We start from the raw sequence: 22772 nt of genomic DNA on the forward strand, positions 1-22772 counted from the left end.
GAAAGAGAAAGAGAGAGGGAGCGAGACAGAGACAGAGACAGGAGACGAGACAGTCACAGACACAGGTATCAGAAGTTATGCCCATGATATACTTTTCTTTTGGCAAGATACGTTTTCATGCACTTGTATGTTGATGTTGATCTGAAAATACTTCTTTGTTATTGGCTCGTGGATCACTGTGCTGGAAGCTATTTCCGAGTTCACATTTGTGAATCTCGTTTTCCATTTTCTTATGAATGTCAATATTCCCCTGTGGCATCTTAAGCCATCTGTGGTTGCGACAGCTTCCAAAATTAAATTTGCGATGATCCTGCCAGGTTTCTCTGTACTGACAGTGTGCAGTGAGAAGTATGATGGATTGGACAGTTTTACAATATTTGACTATACTGACAGTGTCAGGCGAGAACTTTTATGCATGATCTACGTTTAGATTGTTATTATGGCTGATATCGAGACTCTGGTCACCTGCTACTCTTTCATGATTTTGATTTGGCATTTTCTCATTCTTGTTTCGTGATCTCAATCATGCCACTGTTTCGTGATCAAGGCTATAGTCTCCTGTTCTGGTGATGGTTATAATTGTATCACTGTTTCTTGATATGCAGAGATCGTGACTATGACAGAGATTATGATCGAGATCGAGATTATGATAGAGACTACGATAGAGAACTTGGGCGTGGTAGGGGCCGTGAAAGGGACAGGGACAGAGATAGAGATCGGGATACGGATCGTTATAGAGACAGGGAAAGGGATAGGGATAGGGACCGAGAAAGAGACAGAGGTCGGGAGAGGGACAGGAGAGACAGGGGTAGAGGAAGAAGCCGGGATCGGAAAAGACACGGAGACGAGGATGACTCCTGGGACCGGGAAGAACCGAAGAAGAAAAAGAAGGAAAAGAAGGAGAAGAAGGATGACGGAACCGATCACCCAGACCCTGAAATTGCGGAAGCCAATAGACTCAGAGCGTCTCTCGGATTGAAACCATTGAAGCTTTGAGCTAACACCAGAGAGGGAAGACCCTGAACCGGATTTGTGTTCCGGTTATCGAGATCATACCGAACTGAACGTCTTCTTGTACCGGTAAAGTGTGGGTTTAGTCGGGTTGTATATCGGATCATTTGTTAGTCCTTTGTATACCAGACCATTACGATGTTTCTGGCATTCGGACATCAATACAGTAATCAACATCAATCTTATGAAATATATATAAAAAAAAAAAATACAATTCGATTCAACCATATTACATTCTATATCCATACCGAAACCATGAAACCTCCCAAGAGAAAAAAAAAGATTTCACTTCTCATGGAACAAAAAACCATTATCACTTGGATTAAGAAGACCAGAGAGTTGAAGAGGTTTGCATTTGCCTCCCATCAGAATCCTCCTCTTGCACAGCTCATCATCATCATCGTCATCCGACGGCTCAGATTCTCCCGCACCCCCTCTATTGATAAAACTCTGTCCTTGCCCTAATTCAGACCGACCCTTTTCGGAGAACCTCCTCATCTTCCCCTTTCTGAACAGTTTCGACAGAAAAGTTTTCGTCTTTGAGACTTTCACTGAAATCCCTTTGCTTCTGGATCTCTCTGATAGCCCGTTTGAGGACGATTCCTGTTTCTTGCTCCCGAAGAAAGCCGAAACCGCCGAACCGACCCATTTCTTCTTCGTCCTCTTCATCACATTTCTCTGGCGATTGCGATTTTCTTCGATAAATTGTGAACTCATCGTTTTCTAATCACTTCTCCCGCTGCTTTAGGGTTTTGGGGAGCGATCCAAGTATTGGGTTTTAGGGTTCCTCTGCTCTCTGTGTCTTGGAGCTTGGTGAGTGCTTCGGAGAGAAGTAGAATATGGGCATTATTATTATAATAATAACAATACACAAATATTTACTATACTTATTGAATTGGCATTTTAGGAGATTCTCTGCATACAAAGTTTTTAGTTCTTTTCCAAAATCAAGTGTGAATAATAAATGATTAGACATACATATGCAAACAAATCTGATTCCTATATCTACTACTGCAATAATAGATAAATCCCATTTTATGAGGAAATTGAGTCAAAATAATAATTAAATTAACCAATGTTAAATGGGTTCGAATCATGAAAGCAGTCTTTTGCAAATATTTCTGTAAGATTGCCTACAATACACTGTTGGGATCCGGACTGCTTTTTAAATGTTAAATGGTATAATTGGTTGAGAAGGGAGGATGTCTTTTCCCATGTTCGAGCGAACTCATCTGAATACCAAAAACAATTTATGATATATTACAAAATAAACGATTTGAATATTCGGAAATAGAATCGGCTTGAGGGACATTACCCAATTTTTTTCATGCCGTTGAATTTCATTGTAAAATCTGAAACAGTACACCTATTTGGATAAACAAATCAAAGTAGATACGAACTCAATAATATATAATTATATTAGAGCTAATTTTTATATAAAAATCGAATAGAATGGGAAAATCCAACTCAAACCGAATTAAAATGGAATATAAATTAATAAAAAACAGATTTTTTTTTTAAAAAGTATCGAAACAAATCCAATATAGAACCGAATAGACGATTTTCTTTTGACTTTAACCAATTTCAGAAGATGTTTTTGGCGGTTTGCTCCAGAAAACATTCTTCCTCTAAAACAGCCATTCCCAAGAGCCATGACAAAAAGGAGAGATCCAAGCTTTTCTCTCAACAAACTTCCTAGCTTATAGGGTGATTCAGACTAAGCAGATTCACTAATCATAGATTTAGGACAGAAGTTAATCTGATAATGAGCCCCAGATTTTATATGCAGGCACCTAACAATGATCCAAACTGCATTCATTTACCAAATGGCTGCATCTATGAGTTCCTTCCTACACACAAAAAAAAGATGCCTATCTATGATGGTTATAAGCCTCATATTCAATTTCACCAAACAACCTCTATCATTACCATGGCTTTGTTTTTCCAAGACAAGTCATCTCACCGGAAAAAAAAAAGTGGTGCCAAGTTTTCTTCTCAGCAGAAGCACGTTCAGATTGCTCCAGAGAAACGTAAATCGGGAGGGCCAGGTCCCAGTATCCCTTTCTGTTCACTAATCTTCCCTAATCCATGAGATGATGTCTCTGCAGGTGCGTTAACATCGGCATTCACAGGCTGTTCTCGCTGCAATGTCACAGACAACGTCTTGACAAATTGACCGAATATTGGATATTTGAATCAAATCAACAAATTCTGGGTAAAGAACCGCAGATTGATGCTACTGATCCTTGTTAACCATCAACCATCCAACTTAAGCAAGCAATGATTTTCTCTCTTTGCCAAAGCCTTAGCCACTTTCTCCTTGTTCAAATCAACATTTAAATAACAAAAGCAGCACTTGCCTCATCATGATTATATGTTTGCTCAAAAGCTACGGGGGTTGTAAGAGGAGGTGCAAGATCTGGGTCAGGCTTCTGAAGTATGAATGTAGCATATAGACCTGTGTACAGAAGAATAAACAAGCAACAATCAACAAACAAATTATTAAATGGAGATATGAGAAACTGATATAAGATAACACGGCATAATGTGACAAAGAGAATACCTAACAAATCAAATGGTCGTGGAAGAAGTCTTCCTCTAGGATCAAGAAAATTCGGACCAGCATTCATCAGCATGCTTGCAAATTGGGTTCTTACAGAGAGAGACGACGTCAACATCAACAGTGTGAGACAATGCTCATAAGAAACAGTGATGATAGATAAACACAGGGGAAAGAGGGTGAAAACATATTCAGGTACCTGTTATCATCATAAAATTCTGTTAAGTTTTGAATTTCCACATACTCGAGGCCAGCCTCTCTCGCTAACCTACGATACAAATACAATATGGAAATTAGAAGACAAGAATCACAAGATGTGAAAGATTTGGAGCTGTTTGTAGCTCAATGTTCACCTTCTTGCCACCGTAATGAAGAACATCAAGAGTTTGATAGTAGTGGAGATCATGTTAGGTTCATCTGTTCTGTTCTATGGATTTTGGTGTTTAATCCTTGAACTAAGGGATTTACAATGAAATCCAAGGCCAAAAGTTGATGAACCAGCACAAGGGTTTTAAGTTTACTGACAATCATGGGGTAGTGTTACTTTTTGCTATTGAGAAAATGAACCAAGCATGTCTTGAAAAAATAATCTGCTGTAAACATTTTGGTGAGTTCATGGTATACAAGAACATACATGATCGAGATCAATTGGAAAGACAACTGAATCCATTAAAAAACAGAACCCACCTGATTAAGCTCGGGAAGTGAACCAAGAAATGGTTCTCAGAGTTATCATCACCGGAAAATTTGAGCTGGTATCTCTTTCCAAACAGAGGAAATCTGAGAAGCAACCATGGAAAAGTCTGAGATCATCAGAGGAACGTGACACAGAAACTACAATGCACTTATTGAAGAAGAGTGCTTACTTTTCTTCCTCAACTTCAAAAGTGATAAGGTAATTTTCTGATCGAATGCAGTTGGGGAAAACATTAGGCTTCATGCCTCCGCTCCTGTTATGGTATGCTTCCACATTTTTCTGGTACTTTGCCCTGTTTGAACAGAATGTTGATATTCGAGCATGGTCCAAATGGATTAAATATAGCAAAACACAGCTGATGTTGAAGTGAATCAATGCATTGGATAATATGACCACAGAAAGGAATACCAGCTGAAGTAAAATAAAAAAAATTATTAAAAACAATCAGATGATATAAGTACCATTGAACCAAGATTTTTACCTAGGCAAACAAGATTTGCTTTTCATTTTCAGAAAGTGGAAACGAAAAATTAGAAAGTTAAATGCGGAAAGAAACGTCCATTCCGTCAAAAAACATTCAATAGACAAAGAGAAAACATCCATTTTGAAAGAAAAGAACCACAAGGACAGAAGAAAGTTATGATCCATAACTTAGAGACACAACAGACAAATGAGAAGAAAACCTAAAACAAGAAAGGTTCTGATGAATGTTATTTCATACCATATCGTAGATGAGTCAGGAGTAATACCGAAAAAATAACCGCCCGGCTTCAGCAAATGTGCTACATTATTTAGAAGTCTTCTAGCACTTTCCTCATTACCAAAACATAACTACAACAACAAGATACACTATGAATTTCAGATAAACATATTCACATGCTCCAATGGGCTACTTCCCCAGAAGGAAAAAATGGAAATGAAATGGATTATGGATATGTGTAAAGCTCTCGAACCTGCAGATGCTGCCAACAGCAAACTAGATCAGCTTCCCCAGCCTTCGCTGATAACTGGTTTTCCAAATTGTCCTGCCCGATCGATGATGCACACACAGACGATTATGAAGCTGTTAGAAGTGCAGACTGCCTTAATGTTTTCCACAGTATCCACAGAACCAAATTTTTGGTTTATAATGTCCTGATTTGCATCATGTCAGTCAAATTACGCTTCGTTTAATTGTTCAGCGTCAATCAACATGCCCTAGACATATATTGTATAACAAGCAGTAAACTTTGTCATGGACAAAAATATTCTTCAAATCGAATCAAGAACGCTACAACAAAGCTCTTAAGCAACTAAAAGCCAGCATGCATGATCATATTGATCGGTGATAAATTAAAGCAACTGCCCCGAACTGTACATTCTGAAAATATCTCACCGGCGGAAGGCAAACATCAGCTATAACAAGAAACAGCTACCATCCCCAGACAAAATCAACTTGTAGCTCACATACTAAAGCATATCCATATATATGTTCATTAGTCTGATAAACACAAAGACGAGCAAATACATTGCTATCACAAAAAAGAAAATCCAGCTAACTGATGAAGCATCACTATCGCAACAAAGTTTGTTCTACAGAAAGACAAAACACAAAAATCTATAGAGGCAAGTTTTTTTTTTTGGGGGGTTAAACAAAGAGGCAAGCTTCACCTTGCAAGGATCAGCTTCAAAGAACTCCACAGGATAATTCTTCCTCTGACTCTCCCACGCTTCTCGGACGGCAACAATCCCAGACGACGATACATCTGACACGATTCGCCAATACCCATCATTTCAAAAAACCGTATATACCGATGAATACGTATATAAGGCTAATCCCATCAGAGCAATATCATTACCGATTCCGATGTAGTGACCAACTGAAGCAGATTCCCACTTGTCGGCGTCCGGAGCTCCTCCACAGTACAACTCGCAAACCTGAAACCCAGATTCCAGAAGAACGAGAGTTTGAAATTGGACCCAAGAACTAGAAACGGGAGATGAAACGAAGGAAGTAAACAAGAGAGGGTTGGGTTTCGTGCCGTAGCGTAGGGATGAGCGAAGATCTTGACGAGAGCCGTCTTGGCGAAGTCGTAGAGACGATGGTGTGTCTGCTCAGTTTTCAGAGCCGCGAAGATTGTTGCGTCTGTGTCTGTCATAATAAAAAAAAGAAAAAAGAATCGTCGAAAAAGAATAAACCCGTTTTTGGAGAGTATACCCCCTCGTTTTTAACTGTCGACCTTTTTTTTTTTTTTTTTTTTTTGTGAAGTTGTGCGCAGAATTTCACTCCATCGATTCCCGGCTAGGCTGCTACTGAGTCTGGACATATATATGCAGGAGACTGAACCATCAAACATTTTAACGATGTGAAATTACCCATAAGCTAAGGCCCAAGGACATATCTTGTTCGTCGAAAGAATACCCAATTTATATTTGCATATATAAACACACAAAATTTATAAATTTTAATATTAAAGAACTGATAACGCTATTTAAATTAAATGAAATATGGTGACGAAAATCTGAGTTAAACGTCTAAAAACCGGTGATATTATCACGACAAATCATTTAAAAGGAATAAACCCTAAATTCTTATATACATACAGAAACAGAAACATACACACACATATATATATATATATATATATATATATATATACACATCAGACTAGTCGTCCGTTATCACACCGAGTACTTTCTTCATTTGACATCTGCTCGCTTAAGGTTTCATACATCAGACCATACAAACAACTGAAACAAAGACAAGATTCCAAAAAACAACTCCTTGAAGATCTGACAAAACAGAAATGCTGGCTGCAATAAGACAGCGATAATAAAAACCAAACTTGAGTTGTTTCTTTACTTACAACTTGGAGATGCCCTGTTACTGTTAGTATATTAACAAACCCTACCACATTAACACCATAGACGAAGCCGGATTTCCTCTCTCCGGAAGTCAAGTGAGTAATCGACATCCGCCAAAGGTCGCAAACCCGACAAGTCTTGGCAAAACAATCGAACAAGAATCGGATCTCTAACTCTTCTCCTCTACAAACATTTGCTTGTTTCCACACTAGTTACAGCTATGACCATTCTATTACTACTTTACTACTCAGACTCTGCCCATCCGGCTATATGAAGGAAAACAAAGGAGAACAGGTGAATAGAAAATTTACCACAGGGGAAGACAAGACAAAGACAGTCGTGGGTTCGGGTTTTAATTGGGTCTTTTGCCTTCCATGGCATCTTTCTTTTTCTTGCAGGTTGTGCACAGGAAGGGTCCTTCCCATTGCTTTGAGGCCGAGGAGAGGAGAGCGCCTCCATTGGTTGATAAACCTTCTGCATGGGACTCATCCGCTTGGCAGACCGCGCATTTTAAGAGTCCAGTGTCTGTGTTCGAGGGCATATCCTTTCCCAACCTTGCATTCGGAAAAAACCGTAGTTCATAGTTAAACAAGGTTATATCGAGAGTTTAAAGTTTGTCAGACGCAATTTCTAACAAATCGATACCTTTCAGCAAGCACAGCAGAACCTTCTTCAAATAATTCTTCTACGACTCCAACAGCAGAGAGCTTATTTCCAGTTTTGACGTTGAAATTCTTGGATTTCTTCCCAAAGAGGAATGAGCTGAATGCGTTCTGCTTTTTTCTCGGTGTTGGTGGCAAGACAAGATAATCAGATGGAATGATATCAACAACCAGACAGGTCGTATCATCCTTCAACCCTCTTGTTCGTAATGCTTCCTGAATAAATACGTACAAGCATTGGTAACAACCATATGTGAGAGAGAATTCTAGGACAGAGGACCTTTGACACAAATAAAAATTTTCAGGCTTTGTAAACAACCTCCACAACAAGCTTAGCGGCCAGCTCGGCGGGTAAACCACGACAAGATTCAGCTGCCATATCTGAAGATAGTGCATCCCAGATACCAAGTTCCCCCTGCCATATCTGAAGATAGTGCATCCCAGATACCATCTGAAGCAATAACGAGTCTCCCTCTAGCATGGGAAAGCTGAAATAGATATAAACGCAACCTCGTCCAGTGTCTTATGACTTATACAGGTATTGATGAAAATCGCCATGAGACAAGAAGTTCAGGAACTCACCTTCACTTGCTTAACATGCGGTATTGGGACAATGAATTCACCCACATCAGTATCGCCAATGGATCTTGAAAGACACAAACCACCAGGCCAGCAACGAAGAGGGCCAACCTGTGAGTTTCCGCGAGGCAAAGCACATTAAATTGAGATCATCCCAAATCCAAAAACCTATATGTCTGAACGCAGACACACCATAAAGAGAAACAGAATGAAACATAGTTTTAATCTTATTGGGCATGATCATACCTCATTGCCACCAAAAACATTGAGCCTCCCAACCTCACCCCCACTGGCAGTAACGCGTTCTCTCTCTTCGACATTCTCTTCTAACCTGTGATCAACAGTCAGCAGAGAAACCACACCACCTTGAGTGTCCAATATGCAGCGCGAGTCTCCAACCGAGGCAACAGTTATAGTCCAACCGTCAATCAGAACAAATGTCACTGTTGTGCCAGAAGTTTCCCCTGTCAACACATTGAACCATAACGATGAGAACATGCCTGACCAAGGAGACAAAGAGGAAATAGGCCTTGCAATAAAGAGCATAAGCATATTACCTTTCTGCTGAAACTCTATGTCGGTTTTCACAAAGCCGGCAACCAGAGCCCGGGGAAGAGCTTGAAGCCACTCATCCCTACTCACGCCTTGAGGAATCGCACTCAAGACGTTATCCAGAAGACATTCCTTAGCAAATATAGCAGCTGAAATACCATTGTGTCCATCAAAAATCTGCCGGAAAAACCTGTAGTAAGAATTTCTGTGGATGCAATAATTGATGGAACAGTTGAAGAAGCCATTCCTGGCTATAGTGAAGAACTCAGACAATGAATATGGGATCCTGACAAAACTAATTACCGCGAAAACTGAAAAGGACGTTGAAGGATCACCAGGAATCCTCTGGCAATCGGGTTTGATAAGAAAGTAGTCCTCTCCTTTCCTAGCGAGAGCAGCCTGACCATACTTGATGAAAGGTTTCTCGACTTTCCCGCCCCTCAACTCCCTACCAATGAGGGTTGCAAGAGGAACGAGCGGAGGTTTTGGCCGTGATGCTTTAGACAGGCTCATCTTATTAGCCTAGGCTTCAACATTTGCTGAACCCCAATTGTAAATGATATCCTAAAATTCCAATGAGTATATGTTACACCTTTCTCTCTACACGATGACAAGCTCTTGTTTACATTTTAAAAAATTATCTTCAGGAGAGCGGATAAAAGTCACATAAATGCTATTCACTAAATGAGTCAAAAGCAACACAAATCACTATTCGGTACGATCTTTCAGGAGATGCGAAGATCTAGATGAGTATCAAGAAGTCAAATTCTGATAAACCAAAAAACAAGCATTGGCGAATAGACATTGGGCCCATGGAAAGAAAAAGATGATGAATTTGGTCAATGGCAAACCATGGTTCTTGGTTCTATCAACTCACACCCACTGGCAAACCATGGACTTCACTTTCTAACAAATTCCTAGAAGACGCATCAGCTCAACAAAGTCTACAACTAAGTACGTTCATTTTCATCGTAAATCAAACCAAACAGAAAGAAAATCTCAAGCAAATGCAGAAGAAAGCCCTAATCTTCGGACCAAACTGTGTTTCATTTCAGATGCAAAAAAGATCACTAGAATCGAGTCAGACAACAGTATTATCGAAAAAAACCCATCAAAATCCCGGGTAAGCACCAGTAAGAACCCTAGAAACTCACCGGAAAGAAACCAAAGTAACATCTAACACTAGATCGAGATAAAAAGATGGTGCATTGACGATTCAGTAGGCCTCGCCGGAGCTACGGGAAGCATTTTCGGGCATGTCACCGGGGATCGAAGTGAGAAAGATCATCAAGAAAGCGCGTGAGAAGATTACAATCTCTACGGAGAGAAAGTGAATGCAGAGATTGCGATTTCGATTGGAAGAGAAATCTAGAGAGAAAAAGAGACGCGGGGTACGAGAGAGAAAGAAAATGGGTTCATTATAAATTTGTAGTTTTAATAAAATTAACTAAAATGCCCCTGGCGTTCAAATTGTTTACGTATGTTGCAATTCATAAAAAGAATTGCAAAAATGATAGATTTATTTACTTAAGTACATATATGAATTAAAAGGGACAACTATTGAAAATATTATGCTATATATAAATTCTAAAATTTTTACTTTGCTTCTTTCTCAAATTGCGGGTACCGCTTATGATATAACTATTAAAAATCTTAATTAATTCATAAAATATACGTGACAATTTGATTATTGGAAGAATTTCATATCTATTTTTCTTAATAAAACTTAGATGTCCATACATTGTGATGTTATATATATATATACACATGATTTTTATTTTTAATAAATATTGTGTTTAATTCGGAATATATTACTATGCAATCAACTCTAATTATACATTTAATTGCTAAGTATCTATCTCTAAAAGGAAAACCGTGCAAGTTTTAAATGTTTTGTTGCATCAAAATATGATTTTTTATATTATATATATAGTATATGTTTTTCTTTTTAAAAAAATAGAAACTGTGAAAGGATACCACCATATCAAATTCGAAGATACGGGAATTGTTTTTCTTTTTAAATATTGTGTTTTCAATTTTGATTTCTTTGAGAAAATGGAAATTGTTTGAACCAAAGGAAAAAAAAAATAAAAATTTAAGAGTATGTGCTGACGTGGCCACGTGATTGTGGGTCCCCGCTTAAAGTTCACCACCATACGTTTCCCCCACACGAAATGGACTGTTTGTCAAGCGTTTGCGTTTGCGTTTGCGTTTACGTTTCGAGCCTGCGTTTGCGTGACCATGGGTGATAACGAACTTCAGTGTTCTGCTTAACCAAAAAATGAAAAAACAAATCAGTTAAAACATAAGCTAGTTTTTTGCGTACTTCAAAGAATGAAAATATCTGTATTTTAGACCTTGTATATAATAAATAGAAGATAAAATGTTTTTTGCAACAAAAAAAAAACGCAGAAAATGTTAGATTGAAAATCTTGATATATTCGCCAAGAAATAAGTAAAGTCTTTTTTCTACTAAATATCTATGTTTATGTACATATAAAGATATGTTTTATTATACTAGATATTTTCAGTAATTGATTATAAAATTAGGATATCCAAATTAAAATTCAATCATAAATATTCTGATTTATAAACTCGTATTAAAATTTAAATTACTCTAACAAAAATAGGGTAATTTTGATTTTGGACGGAGAATTCAAACGATAAGATAATGGTATTAATTCAAATTATTCAACATCATTATCTTATCGTTTGAATTCTCCATCGAAACTCAAAATTACCCCATTTTATTGGAGTAATTTAAATTTGAATACGAATTTATAAATCAAAATATTTATGATTGAATTTTAATTTGGATATCCTAATTTTATAATCAATTACTGAAAATATCTAAAAGGATTCTGGAAAAAAGTTTGCTCATAAGCTGACGTAATCTTGTGTATGTGGGACCTACTCATGTCCAAAAGTGGGGTCCATAGAACAGCTGGAGTGAACGAGTGAGTAGATTAGATTCTCCGAGAGGATGTCGTGTGGGTCAAACAATAACCACAACTTCTTAAAGTCAACCAAATTAGTTGGTCTAGACCTCCTTAAATCACGAAATGTTTCATTCGAAATTTATATTCTATTTTATTAATATATAAATCCATTTAATCTATAGTTTATTTTGATTTGTTATTGATTGAATAGAAGTTTAATTAAAATAAACCAAATTAGTATTTAGTGACATTTGGTAATGTCCAACCAATTTTGAATTTAGATATTTGATCAATAATCTCCCCCAAGCTAATATTTTCCATTCAAACAAAACAATCAAAATTTTCCTTTTTTAAGTACTTCTGGCAAATAATAATTTTCTTTTGGTGTTACAGCTTTAAAAGATATAAAGTTGTAGTGTTTATATACACATTTGAACGGCCATAAAAATAAATATAAAAAAACTTTTATCTGATTTTTAAAACATCAATATTATTATAATAATGAAAGTTTAAAATTTTAGAATTTTAGAGACGTGAAATTATCTCAATGATTTGTTACAAAATGAAAAATCTTTCAGAGATCATTAAAATTATATATAAATGAGATTGGCAAAATTGGACACCAATTAGATATTAATGAAAGTCATTATAGTTTAATAATCTGATTTATTTGGGAAAAAAATCTCTATAGTCGCTATTTCACTTTGTTTATTTTTAGCATTGTAGCCATAATTTTTTGCGATCATAAGGTCACACTATCATTCATGTGAAACATTTTCATACAAATCATAAATCTTACATACATTATATTAATGTTGAAAGTTTATCTATTATTGAGATATAGATTGATTTCTTTATAATTTTTAAAATTTTGAATAATCTCTTAAAAATTGTATTTAAATAATCGCCGTCAAAACAATTATTTTCATTCACTGACTATAAGGTGATTAATAGATATTTTCATAAAGAAATGTTAAAGTACAGATTAAAGAAATATTATAGTCTTTTGGACATTGTGGCTACCTAAACAAAGACAAAAGACAATCAAATAAATGGTTATGGCAATAACTTTAGCGGTTAATGTGAATGAATTTGCTTAATATTGCAATATATTTTTGTATAAAAAGTTAATTTTGTTTTGACATTTGAATTGACATTATGATATGAACAACATCGTCATCACAAGGCCTCCTTGACCGATCAAAAGCGGTGTAGAGATGTCAAATTGGATAAAGATGTTCCCTTTTTGGGTAATGGTGAGTTGGCATCACTCGTTTTTTTTTTTTTTTTTTGAAGTGGACTTATTTATCATCATTATTCTCCCTCGTTTCCTTTGTAAATATTCTTTTTTAGACATATAATATTCGAATTTGCTTTACATAAAAATGAAAAATAATTATCAAAACCAGAGATAACAATAAAATCAAATTAAATTAATATAATTCAAGTTAATTCGAACAGGATATAAAAAAATAATAAAAATATTTAAATAAAACATTTTTTTAGAAAATAACTATTTTTTTTAATGAATACCGCACCAAATAGTTGTAGTTTTTTCGGAAGCGAAAAATTCTAATGTGAAATGAAAACTCGGAAAGTGGTGTACATTCAGTCTTTAAACATTGAACACGAGAAATTGATGGGACCACAAAATGTTGGTACTATGAGTGACAATTAATAATATTTGTTCTCGTAGTCTTTGAAATGGAATAATACATATTCACATTCCATATATTAAAGTCACATTTCCAACCCAAATTATGGCTGTTATGAGATACATATTCATTCTAATCTCTGCCACTTGAGATATATATCAACCTCGAACCGAGCCGGGTTCCTCACCTCGTGTGCCACGCCACATATATTGACCATGAATCCATGATGAGTGGACCCAAAACCAAATTAATCAAACAAAAGACAAACAAAAAAATTATAGTTTCATACCCACATTTGCATGTATGTTATATGCTGTTTATGTTCACTTGGGTTGATGTCCTTGTCTCTTCTTCATAACTGTGTTTTGTCTTGATGATGTTTGCGGTTGTGCCGGTGAAGTCATAGTCCCGAGAGATAGTCTCCGCGTAGGCGCGGGAATTAGAGATGGTATCATGCTCCTGAATATCATCAATATCCGAAACCCGAAAAGAAAAACATGTAATTTAGAAGAGAACAAAGAATCAGGAACAAGAACAGGATCGAAAGCATTTAGATGATAGAGTTCAAGACAAGTAGACTGACCGTGTCTCGGCAGCTCTACCGATTCTTGTCTGAGGTTTCTCCATTGGTTTGGAAGAAGAAGCCAATAATGAGGGATTAGAACCATTCGGAACTCGTGGCACATTCACTTGAACATTCAGTTGCCACATCAAGCTACTCTCCGAGCAATCACTCGTCTCAGACTCATCCGTAGCCACTGAATCTTCGTAGCGGATTTTCCTCACTTCGTATCCTTGATCTTCCTTACGGCCATTGTGATTGTACGTCTTCCTGTTTTCTGGTTTGCGGATGATTCCGTTTTCATGTTTGTCAATCCATTCACCCAAGATATATTCTCTATCGTCATCCTTGCCATCCAACGATAGGCTCACCCACGACGGCGAACTCGTTAATTCTTGAGTTTCAAGGCTCTGTCTTCTTGAAGATGTAGAGTCGCTTTGTCCCTGCAGGGTGGTAAACCAGCAAGATTTCTATGTTCAATATGATTGAATAGTCACTGAAAAAGAATCAGGTGATTTCAGGAATCTGACACAAAAATTTCACAATTTCCTCTACGCTAGGATTAAGGTGATCAAAGTTACCTATATAAATAAGTTTGCATAATTGGGTTGGTCTGAACAGACATCATATCATATCAATGAGTACAACCAACGAGACATTTGGTACATAATTAGCAAAGTTCAAACCAATCATTAAAAATAAACTTGAGAACACCTCGTAGCTTAAACATTGTGTTGCCCTATAGAAAGCTCCTAGAATTGGGAAACTGACACGATTTCTTTTGAAAACTTGAAATGGTTACAGACTGAAGCTAAGAACATTCAACTCGATCTCAGTTTGAGGAATATATGTTATACACAAATGTTACCTAAGGCCAACTGAGCCAACATAAAATATCCATAAGAGACTCTAATTAAACTTGGTCGGTAACCAACATAAATTCAGACTTCATTGGAGCAAGATACTTCATAAGTCGTGAATCAACTTAAATCGTCAGTTTCATAATCATAGCTATCAGTTTCGTATATATGCATACCTCAATGCTGTTGAGATCATCAATCTGAACCTTACGTTTGCTTGAGAACTCCCTAATGGTTGGGGATTTTGGTAATGGAGAAATAAACCCAAGGGACTTTCTTCTTATGAGTTTGTCAGTGGAAATGGGTCTAGGAAGTTGAGTATGACCCGCTTCACTTTCCTTCCTTGCTAGCGCAGCTTTGAGACTTGAGATCTGAAATCAAAGACAATGATAGAGAAACTTTGCAGAAGTATTCCGACATAACTGACAGTTCTGCACTGGTATTTCAATTTCTTGACTCGAATTGGAGTTCTAATAGAGCAAACAATATATCGAAAGAATCTAAACTTGTGCATTCATATAGATCGTAAAATGATGTAGCAGAAGATTATAAGAAAGGTCTCAAATTTCATACTTATATTCAAATTTGAGCAGTCAACATAAACATGGAGAAAGCCGAACCTGTTCTTTGAGCTCTTTAATCTCAGAAATGTCTTTGTTGACTCGAGCAGCACCGAGCTCAACTGTGGCAACCCTCTCTGCGAATTTGAGAGTACTAATTGTTTCTGCAAGAGCTTCAAGTTCGGGGCTGATGTGAACAAACATTAGTGTCTTGGCTTGTCCTCCTGAAAAAAACACATCATTATTCCACTGAAGAAAGTGACTAGAACATAAAAGGGCTAAACTACAATTCTTTGATGTTTCTCACAGAGCTGAGTAAAGAATGGAGGTCTTTACCTAGAGAGTCCTGCAGTAATTGGGTGAGCTTGCTATTCCGATAAGGGACATGGTTGTTCTTCTGAGCTAGCGATGCAATCACGTCTCCAAGAGCAGAGAGAGACTTGTTGATGTGTTGTGCCTCTTTTAATCTATCGCCAGTGACTTCAGACTTGTCGACCCTTTCACTTCCGGCAAGATCAACCAAATGCATAGAACCACGGAGAATTGTTCCGGACGTGAGATCTTTTCCTTGGACGTGTACCGTGAGACAGCTGCAGGTAGAAAATTAGAAATCATGCAGAAATTAATGAGCTCTTGGGGATCGAGTTTAAGACCAATGTGTTAACTTGAGATTTTCTCAGCTTATTCTTATCCAAATCGATAACGTTTATTTCGAATGATATTAGTTGAAGAATAAGTATTCCAACCTCTAATAACAGACGTATGAATACAAATGAAAAGGGGAACACAAACACATATACACTCGCAGAGGAAGAGAGAAAACGAACCTGTGAGATCGACTGCTGCGGTCATTCATGGCCGTGGAGCTTACTGCACGGTTCTTTAGCCCGAGATTCATTAGATAAATGACATCAGAAGTTGAGGACACAGGCACAATCGTTGCATCTGGCACATTGATTCCATCTGGAGAACTGTTTCGGATCTCTAACGTGTTTACAAGTTAAGGACACATGTACCATTGCAAGATCCATCTAGCAGTTCCCACACCTCATCCCAAGTCTACGAAATAGTTTCACCATTTCTAGGAGCCAATTTCCATTCCAGGACAGAAATTTAGATTATAACCTGATATAACCACGAGATCTTTCAAGTTTTGGCTGTATGATTAGCTGCCTCGCGAGTGTAGGCAGCATACCACTGGATTCCAACACCTGTTTCACTAATCTCAGTTGAGTCCTAGATGTGCGCAAAAATAAAAACACAAGGTTGTTAGATAAGGATATCGCTTGTTTTGACCATCTGTGGTGAGGAGATCTCGGACTTGCTCGTTGTAGATTTCGAGCATCTGAACTGAAATGTTATAGGAAAACGTGTCTTTTCTTTGATTAGACAGAAGAAAGAGGTCAGTCAGTGCTCTGTAGTTTACGCCTAAGCTCTCTTCCGTGAGCACCTTAGGTCCAGTCTAAGAAAAGGAATAGTGTTTAGATCAGTTTACATGTAAAACAATGCTGAATACTGCTGCGGCAATTAGAGAGAGGAAATAACTTTAAAAATTCAACTCCGCAAAACAAGAAAGGGAACAAATATGTTATGGGTTTAACCAAAAAACACTTCAATGTGAAGATAAATTAATCATGGTGTAAAAGACAATTCACAGTCACAAAATAAAAATTTAAGGGAAGTTCAGAACGCAGAACCCCCCCTTAGAGAAAAGCATCATGAACTTGGTGCTTAGAACCCAAATACGCCAAGGATATACATAGATTAAAGAAATCATATTTTATACTAAAATATATGTGAGACAATAAGAAATATGTGTGAGTTGGTTGAAACATGATGAGAAGTATCTAATAGAAAGAGAAAAGTACCATTGTGTAAGTTTTTCCAGATCCTGTTTGACCGTACGCAAATATGCAGACATTATAACCATCAAGAACGGACCGGATCAGAGGTTGAGTGTCTGCAAATACATCCCCTACAAATTGAATTCCGTAAGAAATATTAGTTATTTCTGAATTGAGATATGTAATTAAGTTTTGCAGTCAAGATTCAAGATTGTAAAACATAAAATGAATCATGATTGTTTGCATGAACCAATATGCATTTCCACATATATACTGTTTGCTCTCACAGGTTTCAACATCATTTTGAATTTCTATTGTTATGGGTCCAAGATTCATTGACGTACCAAGACATTGCATAACTTAAAGAAGCAAAAGTCAAGAAGACAATAGAAGCGAACAAACCCTGAGTTGCTGAAGGACTGAAAACTTTGTTAAATGTGAATGATTTCCGTCCATTTTTCCCATACGTTGCAGGGGTTGCAATTGAAATAGTCGAATCCTCTATGTGATCCACTGTGGTCAACACACTTGTTTGCTCAGGCAACAATGGTCTCACCCGGCAGTACACCCTTATATTTCCTGATTGTGTTTAAAAGGATAGCAAATCTTAATCATAGGATTGACTTTCACAAGCACATGGTTCATAATCTTGCTCGTAAGTTCTTCAGGGTTTGTATCCAATGAGTCAGAGGATTCACTACTACTTTACAATTAGGGATTCATCTATACAAATGGGTGGGTATGTGTGTGTTCAATATTCATGCGTATCTTTGAGGATTCAGCATTATTTTCTCATTTTACAAGTTTATTTATAAACGTGTCTACATTTCTAGATCCGATAAAGACCCCCCTTTTTCTTTCTACAGTTACCTTTGAGGTCTTGCACTTGATTGTAGAGTTTGCGGTTTTCTTCAAGAACTTTTTGGTATCCTGTAGCTGCATGAGCTAGACCATGCAAATGCTTGCCTATCCCAGGAAGAGAAAAACAGTGAATGAACTATCAATATTCAGAATAGTGAAATTAGTAAGTACTCCAGTGCTAGCAGCTGGAGCTGCCGTTTGGCCAGTTGTTGCAGCTGACGAAAATGCATAATGTAATGTTGTACTTTATATTCCTCACCTAAGTTGTTAAACTCCTCAAAGTACTTGATCTGCAAGAACTTAACACCCGCTTTTGTAGACTTTAGAGCATGTTTAAGTTCCTGGATGAACACAAAAAGCCCAGGACTCCAAATTATATATCAAAAAACGAAAGTCTAGAGAGAACCAAGAACATTACCCTGTGGTGCACATATTCAATCAACCTACCTCAATGTATATCTGCTGTCTCTCGACTATCATCTGTTGCTTCACGATATGATCCCTTGAAATTCCATTGCCATGCCAGTTTTGCACATTGTTATCTGATGAAGCTTCTGTGTTGTTGTTTGCAATGTTTGTCACGTCTTCTTCTCCATCCTGGAAAAAGAACATATATCACCGTTGTTGGGAATGGAGAAATTGTTTTTGTTTATGGCACCTCTAGCATTGAGTCGAGTTGATTTTTTTATCAAGTACTCCCTTAAAAGTCGTATGCAAACAATATGGTTTATTCCTTTTTTGAGTCCAGCAGAGCAATAAGCATTAGTTTATATGTGCATCAGGGCTTAACTTCTCTAAGAATATGGAAGCGTTGGGTCTAACTCTAACACATCTGCCTGATTAGAACCAAATTTTAAGAGAGATCAGAAGTTGATGGATGCAAGGTTTCTACCAAATCCACATACATAATCCTGTCGCCTCTAATCTACAAATAAATCCTAGTGATTAATTTAAAGATCCTTGGATTAGAGAGTTATGAAGGATTAATATTTCTGCTCATCATCTTGAGTGAGTGGAGTTCTTGAAACACCGACAATACAATCAATTCAAAAGATTTGTGCTCTACGTACCAAGCTGTCACATAGTCCCTCCTCGTAGCCTGAAAGAGGCCTCCCAAGATCGCCAGAGTCAAGAGTTATTTTGTTCTCCGAACTCATTTGATGCTACAGAATTGTAGATTCAAAATGAAAAACAAATCAGATAAGGATCTTGCCCATCTCCTCCACATCACTAAGAGACATGAGATTTTATCTGACTACATATACAGCTATAATCTTGCGGTTAATGCTGCTTTAGACAACAACTGCTTACCAATTCGCTTTGTGTTGCCAGTCTACATTCAAACTCTACCATGACTTTGTTAAGCATAGATTCTACAATCTGGAAGCAAAGGAAAACGGGAAGGTGTGTAGTTATGAATCTTAAGAACAACAAGAAGAAGCATCCTTCACACTGAGTTAAAAATAAAAATAAAGTAAAAACAAACCAGAACTTAATGTCGACAAGGACTTATAAGTATAAATAGACAGATCAGCAGGAGAATGCTTACAGCTAGGACTTCTTCTTGCTTCTTATCTGATAAAACCATGCGCACAATCGCATCTATGGAATGGGAAGTTTCCTGCAATTTGGACAAAAAAACATAGGATTTAACGACGAAAAATAATAGTACTGTAAAATACAGGGTTTTTTATATATATAGGCAACGACATTGCTCACTAACTCTTTGTTTGGAATCACAATCAGATTGACAGCATGCAGACTGCTCACTGGACATTATATCAGAAGGGTCGCTTGTGGATGGATTCATGAGCGATTCTGAGGGTTTCCGTTTAATTTGTTTTGCCATTCCAAATGTGGTTGGTTTCAAGTTCACAATGTATCTCCATGACCCACTTCCACCACTATGCTTCCACTCGCAATATGACTTTAGAGCCAACACACACTCCACAATTCTTGTGGATTTACCTCCCTGAGAACAACACACCGTGAGCATGTAGACAGAAAGTTCATCTTGCATTATGCATATATAAACCAAATTTTGGAACTTGCCCGAAAACATGGGTTTTGGGGTGGATGATGGATCGTCAACCCCTTATTAAATCAGTTGGATTATAGAACATGCATAATTTTCAGCTTGCCCTTTATATGGAAATTTAAGGTTTGCTCCTTTGTTTGTCTTTACATTTTTTTACTACGTTACCTTCTCAAAATCAGAGACTTCAAACGTGGGAAGCCCAATTTCCTCCACTGCAACAAGAAAGTTTCGTAGATTCTCAAAGTACTGAAATGCAGATAGAGCTGCACCATCTTGATTGACAAGAGAATCATTTGGAGCTTCAACTACCTGAAGTTTAACAACACAGAGTCAATATCAGGAGTGGGCTATCTTACAACTGCTAGTGATTGTCTAAACGAGATGAGAAGGACATTGCGTTTAAACTTGATCATAAATAAATCTATATAAAATGGTTATATTTTGTTTTATATTTAAAATTGTCCAATGAATTTAAAGCAGTTAATGAAGTTACGTAATATGAGGTGCTGAGAAATAATAAGAATTATGTTAATCATTGATTATGAAATTTATCTAAATAGTTTTGAATTTCAAAATTCTTCTCAAACTTGTAACTTGCAGCTTAAAACATAAATTTGAACTTATAACTTTTTCATAGCTAATAATTATGTTTATCGTCTGCAATTTTAGAAGATTAAATGAGCTTTGATCGAAGGAGTTCCATAACCAGCCTAGTGGCTGAAGAAACTCTGTCACTCTTACAGTTTCCAATTCAAGTCATGGCAACGTATTTAAACTCTAGGCTAGCTAGATTCTGGATTCCAAAGTTTTAAACTCTAGCTTATTGACACCATCAACTGTTACTGCAAATACCTTTGGCACAGCACCGGGTTGAACTTTGTTAAGGACATTGCAGAGTAAGATCCCACTTCTTAATCCAATCCTGAACTCTTCCTCCGAAGGCTCTGCAGGCAAGTCTTTGCCTCCAACAACACCAATGGTGCGTCTTAACCACATGGCTGCTTCATACCTTCGCAAGGCTGAAAATAACAAAGAGCGCAGACTTATTTTTTTCATCTTGATCGATGAATGTACATGAAACGTATAACCAAAGATGTGACATATTTAAGTTTGTAACTGAAACGTATAATCTGATCATCCCGAGTAAGAAAACTAATAAAACAGCATATTCCAGTTTTTTTGTTCATCAAGTAACTACAATAATTCGGGTATTCATTCAAAAATTTATGTTCTCATCCCATATATCCATATAAGAACCAAACATAAACCTAAATTCCAGAAATCCTTGTTCCAAAATGACAGAAATGCAATTCGAGAAGCCGAAGATTACACAGAATACAGAACTAGTATCAGAACAACAAAGTCTAGAAATTCATTGATCAAGTAGGAGACACATACTAGATTTCAGAATCAGACATTAAATTGATAATTCCACAGTTTATGCGACTAGTCCAGATTTTCGACTATAAATACATCAGAAACCCTAATTCCAGCAGAAACCATGTTTGCGAAACATAAAAATCTAATAACCAAATTGTCATTATGATCAAAAACAGGAGAAATGGAGGATCGTACAAGCTTCGTCGACTTTTCTGGAACTCGAATCGACACCAATGCTGGGTCGAACATTGCTCTGCTTAAGAAAATCCTCAAGAACCGATGCCAAACAGAACCGAGAAGCTTGCTGTTCCGTCGCCATTGAAGCGGTGACAGAAAAAACAAAACAATCCTTATAGCTTGATGAACAAGATAACCTGAAAATTTACAAGAAAATTTTCAAAAATCCTAACACCTACAAACTCCGATTCGAATCTCTCACGCGAATTTCTCGCCCGGAAACTCAAAATTCTCCGGCGGAAACAAATTCGATCGAAGGAAATCGAATTCTACGTATATATATACATCTATACAAACATATATATATATATATATATCGAGGATTGTTCAAAATCAAACGAAAAAAAAGCGAGAGAGAAAAATCGAGGAAAATTTTCTCTCGCTCTCCCTCTCTCTGTAGAAATGGAACACAAGAGGAAGATGATGAAGAAGAAAAAGAAGAAGAGGTACCAACGGGGCTCCGACCCTCGCGGCTTTTGTAGCTTGACGGTTTGAATAAAATATTATTTTTTAAATTTTATTTATATAGTGTTGAGAAAAAAAAATATGTTTATTTTGTTGGTCATTTATAAATTACAACTGTTAACAAAATAAATGCATTTTAGATATTCTAAAATGTCAGAGTCCATTTATCTAAAACAATTACCCGAATATTGCGAACATTGTTGCATCCGTTAATATTTTTTTTAGCATTTTTAAAGTTGTTATATGGGTATTTTAAAGATTATTTTATTCTCTTGAAAATTTGTTTTCAATTATTTTTTTGAACTTTTCTCACTTTTTTTTCTTCTTTTCTTATTTTAAACATTAAGAATTATTGAGATTTTTTAAAAATAAATATAGTTATTGTTGAATTGCTTGATATATTGTTTCATATATCCACGACTTATACTTACAAGTTTCAAATTCAAACAACCAAATTTGTATTTAT

At 36.7% G+C, this 22772-nt stretch overlaps 5 protein-coding genes across 5 annotated transcripts in view; 1 reads left to right on the plus strand and 4 right to left on the minus strand.

The window, feature by feature from the left end:
• Positions 1–1161, plus strand: part of LOC104805907 (pre-mRNA-splicing factor 38-like) — a 2689-nt gene extending 1528 nt beyond the window's left edge. Inside the window, exons 6-7 of the mRNA XM_019201516.1 lie at positions 8–65; positions 606–1161. Of these exons, the coding sequence (XP_019057061.1) occupies positions 8–65; positions 606–996 (449 nt within the window). The 3' untranslated portion in view covers positions 997–1161. The remainder of the gene's footprint in view (positions 1–7; positions 66–605) is intronic.
• Positions 1162–1296: 135 nt separating this feature from the next.
• Positions 1297–1728, minus strand: LOC104806006. Its single transcript, XM_010530724.1, has one exon. The coding sequence runs from the start codon at positions 1726–1728 to the stop codon at positions 1297–1299; it is 432 nt and encodes a 143-aa protein (XP_010529026.1).
• A 1083-nt stretch (positions 1729–2811) lies between these two features.
• Positions 2812–6627, minus strand: LOC104806007 (mRNA cap guanine-N7 methyltransferase 2). Its single transcript, XM_010530725.1, has 12 exons — positions 6624–6627; positions 6290–6399; positions 6107–6185; positions 5919–6013; positions 5222–5293; positions 4990–5099; positions 4438–4560; positions 4259–4351; positions 3771–3839; positions 3575–3663; positions 3372–3469; positions 2812–3153 (listed from the first exon to the last, which is right to left on the minus strand). Exons 1-12 carry the CDS (start codon positions 6625–6627, stop codon positions 3022–3024), a joined length of 1074 nt encoding a protein of 357 aa, XP_010529027.1. The 3' UTR covers positions 2812–3021.
• A 299-nt stretch (positions 6628–6926) lies between these two features.
• LOC104805908 (probable protein phosphatase 2C 5) lies at positions 6927–10306 on the minus strand. The gene is made up of 9 exons (XM_010530614.1): positions 10060–10306; positions 9209–9469; positions 8911–9082; positions 8600–8817; positions 8357–8464; positions 8223–8262; positions 8094–8179; positions 7758–7990; positions 6927–7666 (listed from the first exon to the last, which is right to left on the minus strand). Exons 2-9 carry the CDS (start codon positions 9416–9418, stop codon positions 7465–7467), a joined length of 1269 nt encoding a protein of 422 aa, XP_010528916.1. The 5' UTR covers positions 9419–9469; positions 10060–10306; the 3' UTR covers positions 6927–7464.
• A 3174-nt stretch (positions 10307–13480) lies between these two features.
• Positions 13481–22175, minus strand: LOC104805909 (kinesin-like protein KIN-14G). The gene is made up of 19 exons (XM_010530615.1): positions 21800–22175; positions 21077–21243; positions 20390–20533; positions 19910–20158; positions 19736–19807; positions 19498–19566; positions 19257–19349; positions 18634–18783; positions 18446–18527; positions 18196–18291; positions 17728–17904; positions 17350–17456; positions 16765–16943; positions 16309–16470; positions 15818–16071; positions 15542–15705; positions 15098–15292; positions 14083–14504; positions 13481–13958 (listed from the first exon to the last, which is right to left on the minus strand). Exons 1-19 carry the CDS (start codon positions 21921–21923, stop codon positions 13823–13825), a joined length of 3042 nt encoding a protein of 1013 aa, XP_010528917.1. The 5' UTR covers positions 21924–22175; the 3' UTR covers positions 13481–13822.
• Positions 22176–22772: the final 597 nt, after the last annotated feature.

This window comes from Tarenaya hassleriana, unplaced genomic scaffold (assembly GCF_000463585.1).
Source record: "Tarenaya hassleriana unplaced genomic scaffold, ASM46358v1 Cleome11, whole genome shotgun sequence".
NCBI classification, from domain to species: domain Eukaryota; kingdom Viridiplantae; phylum Streptophyta; class Magnoliopsida; order Brassicales; family Cleomaceae; genus Tarenaya; species Tarenaya hassleriana.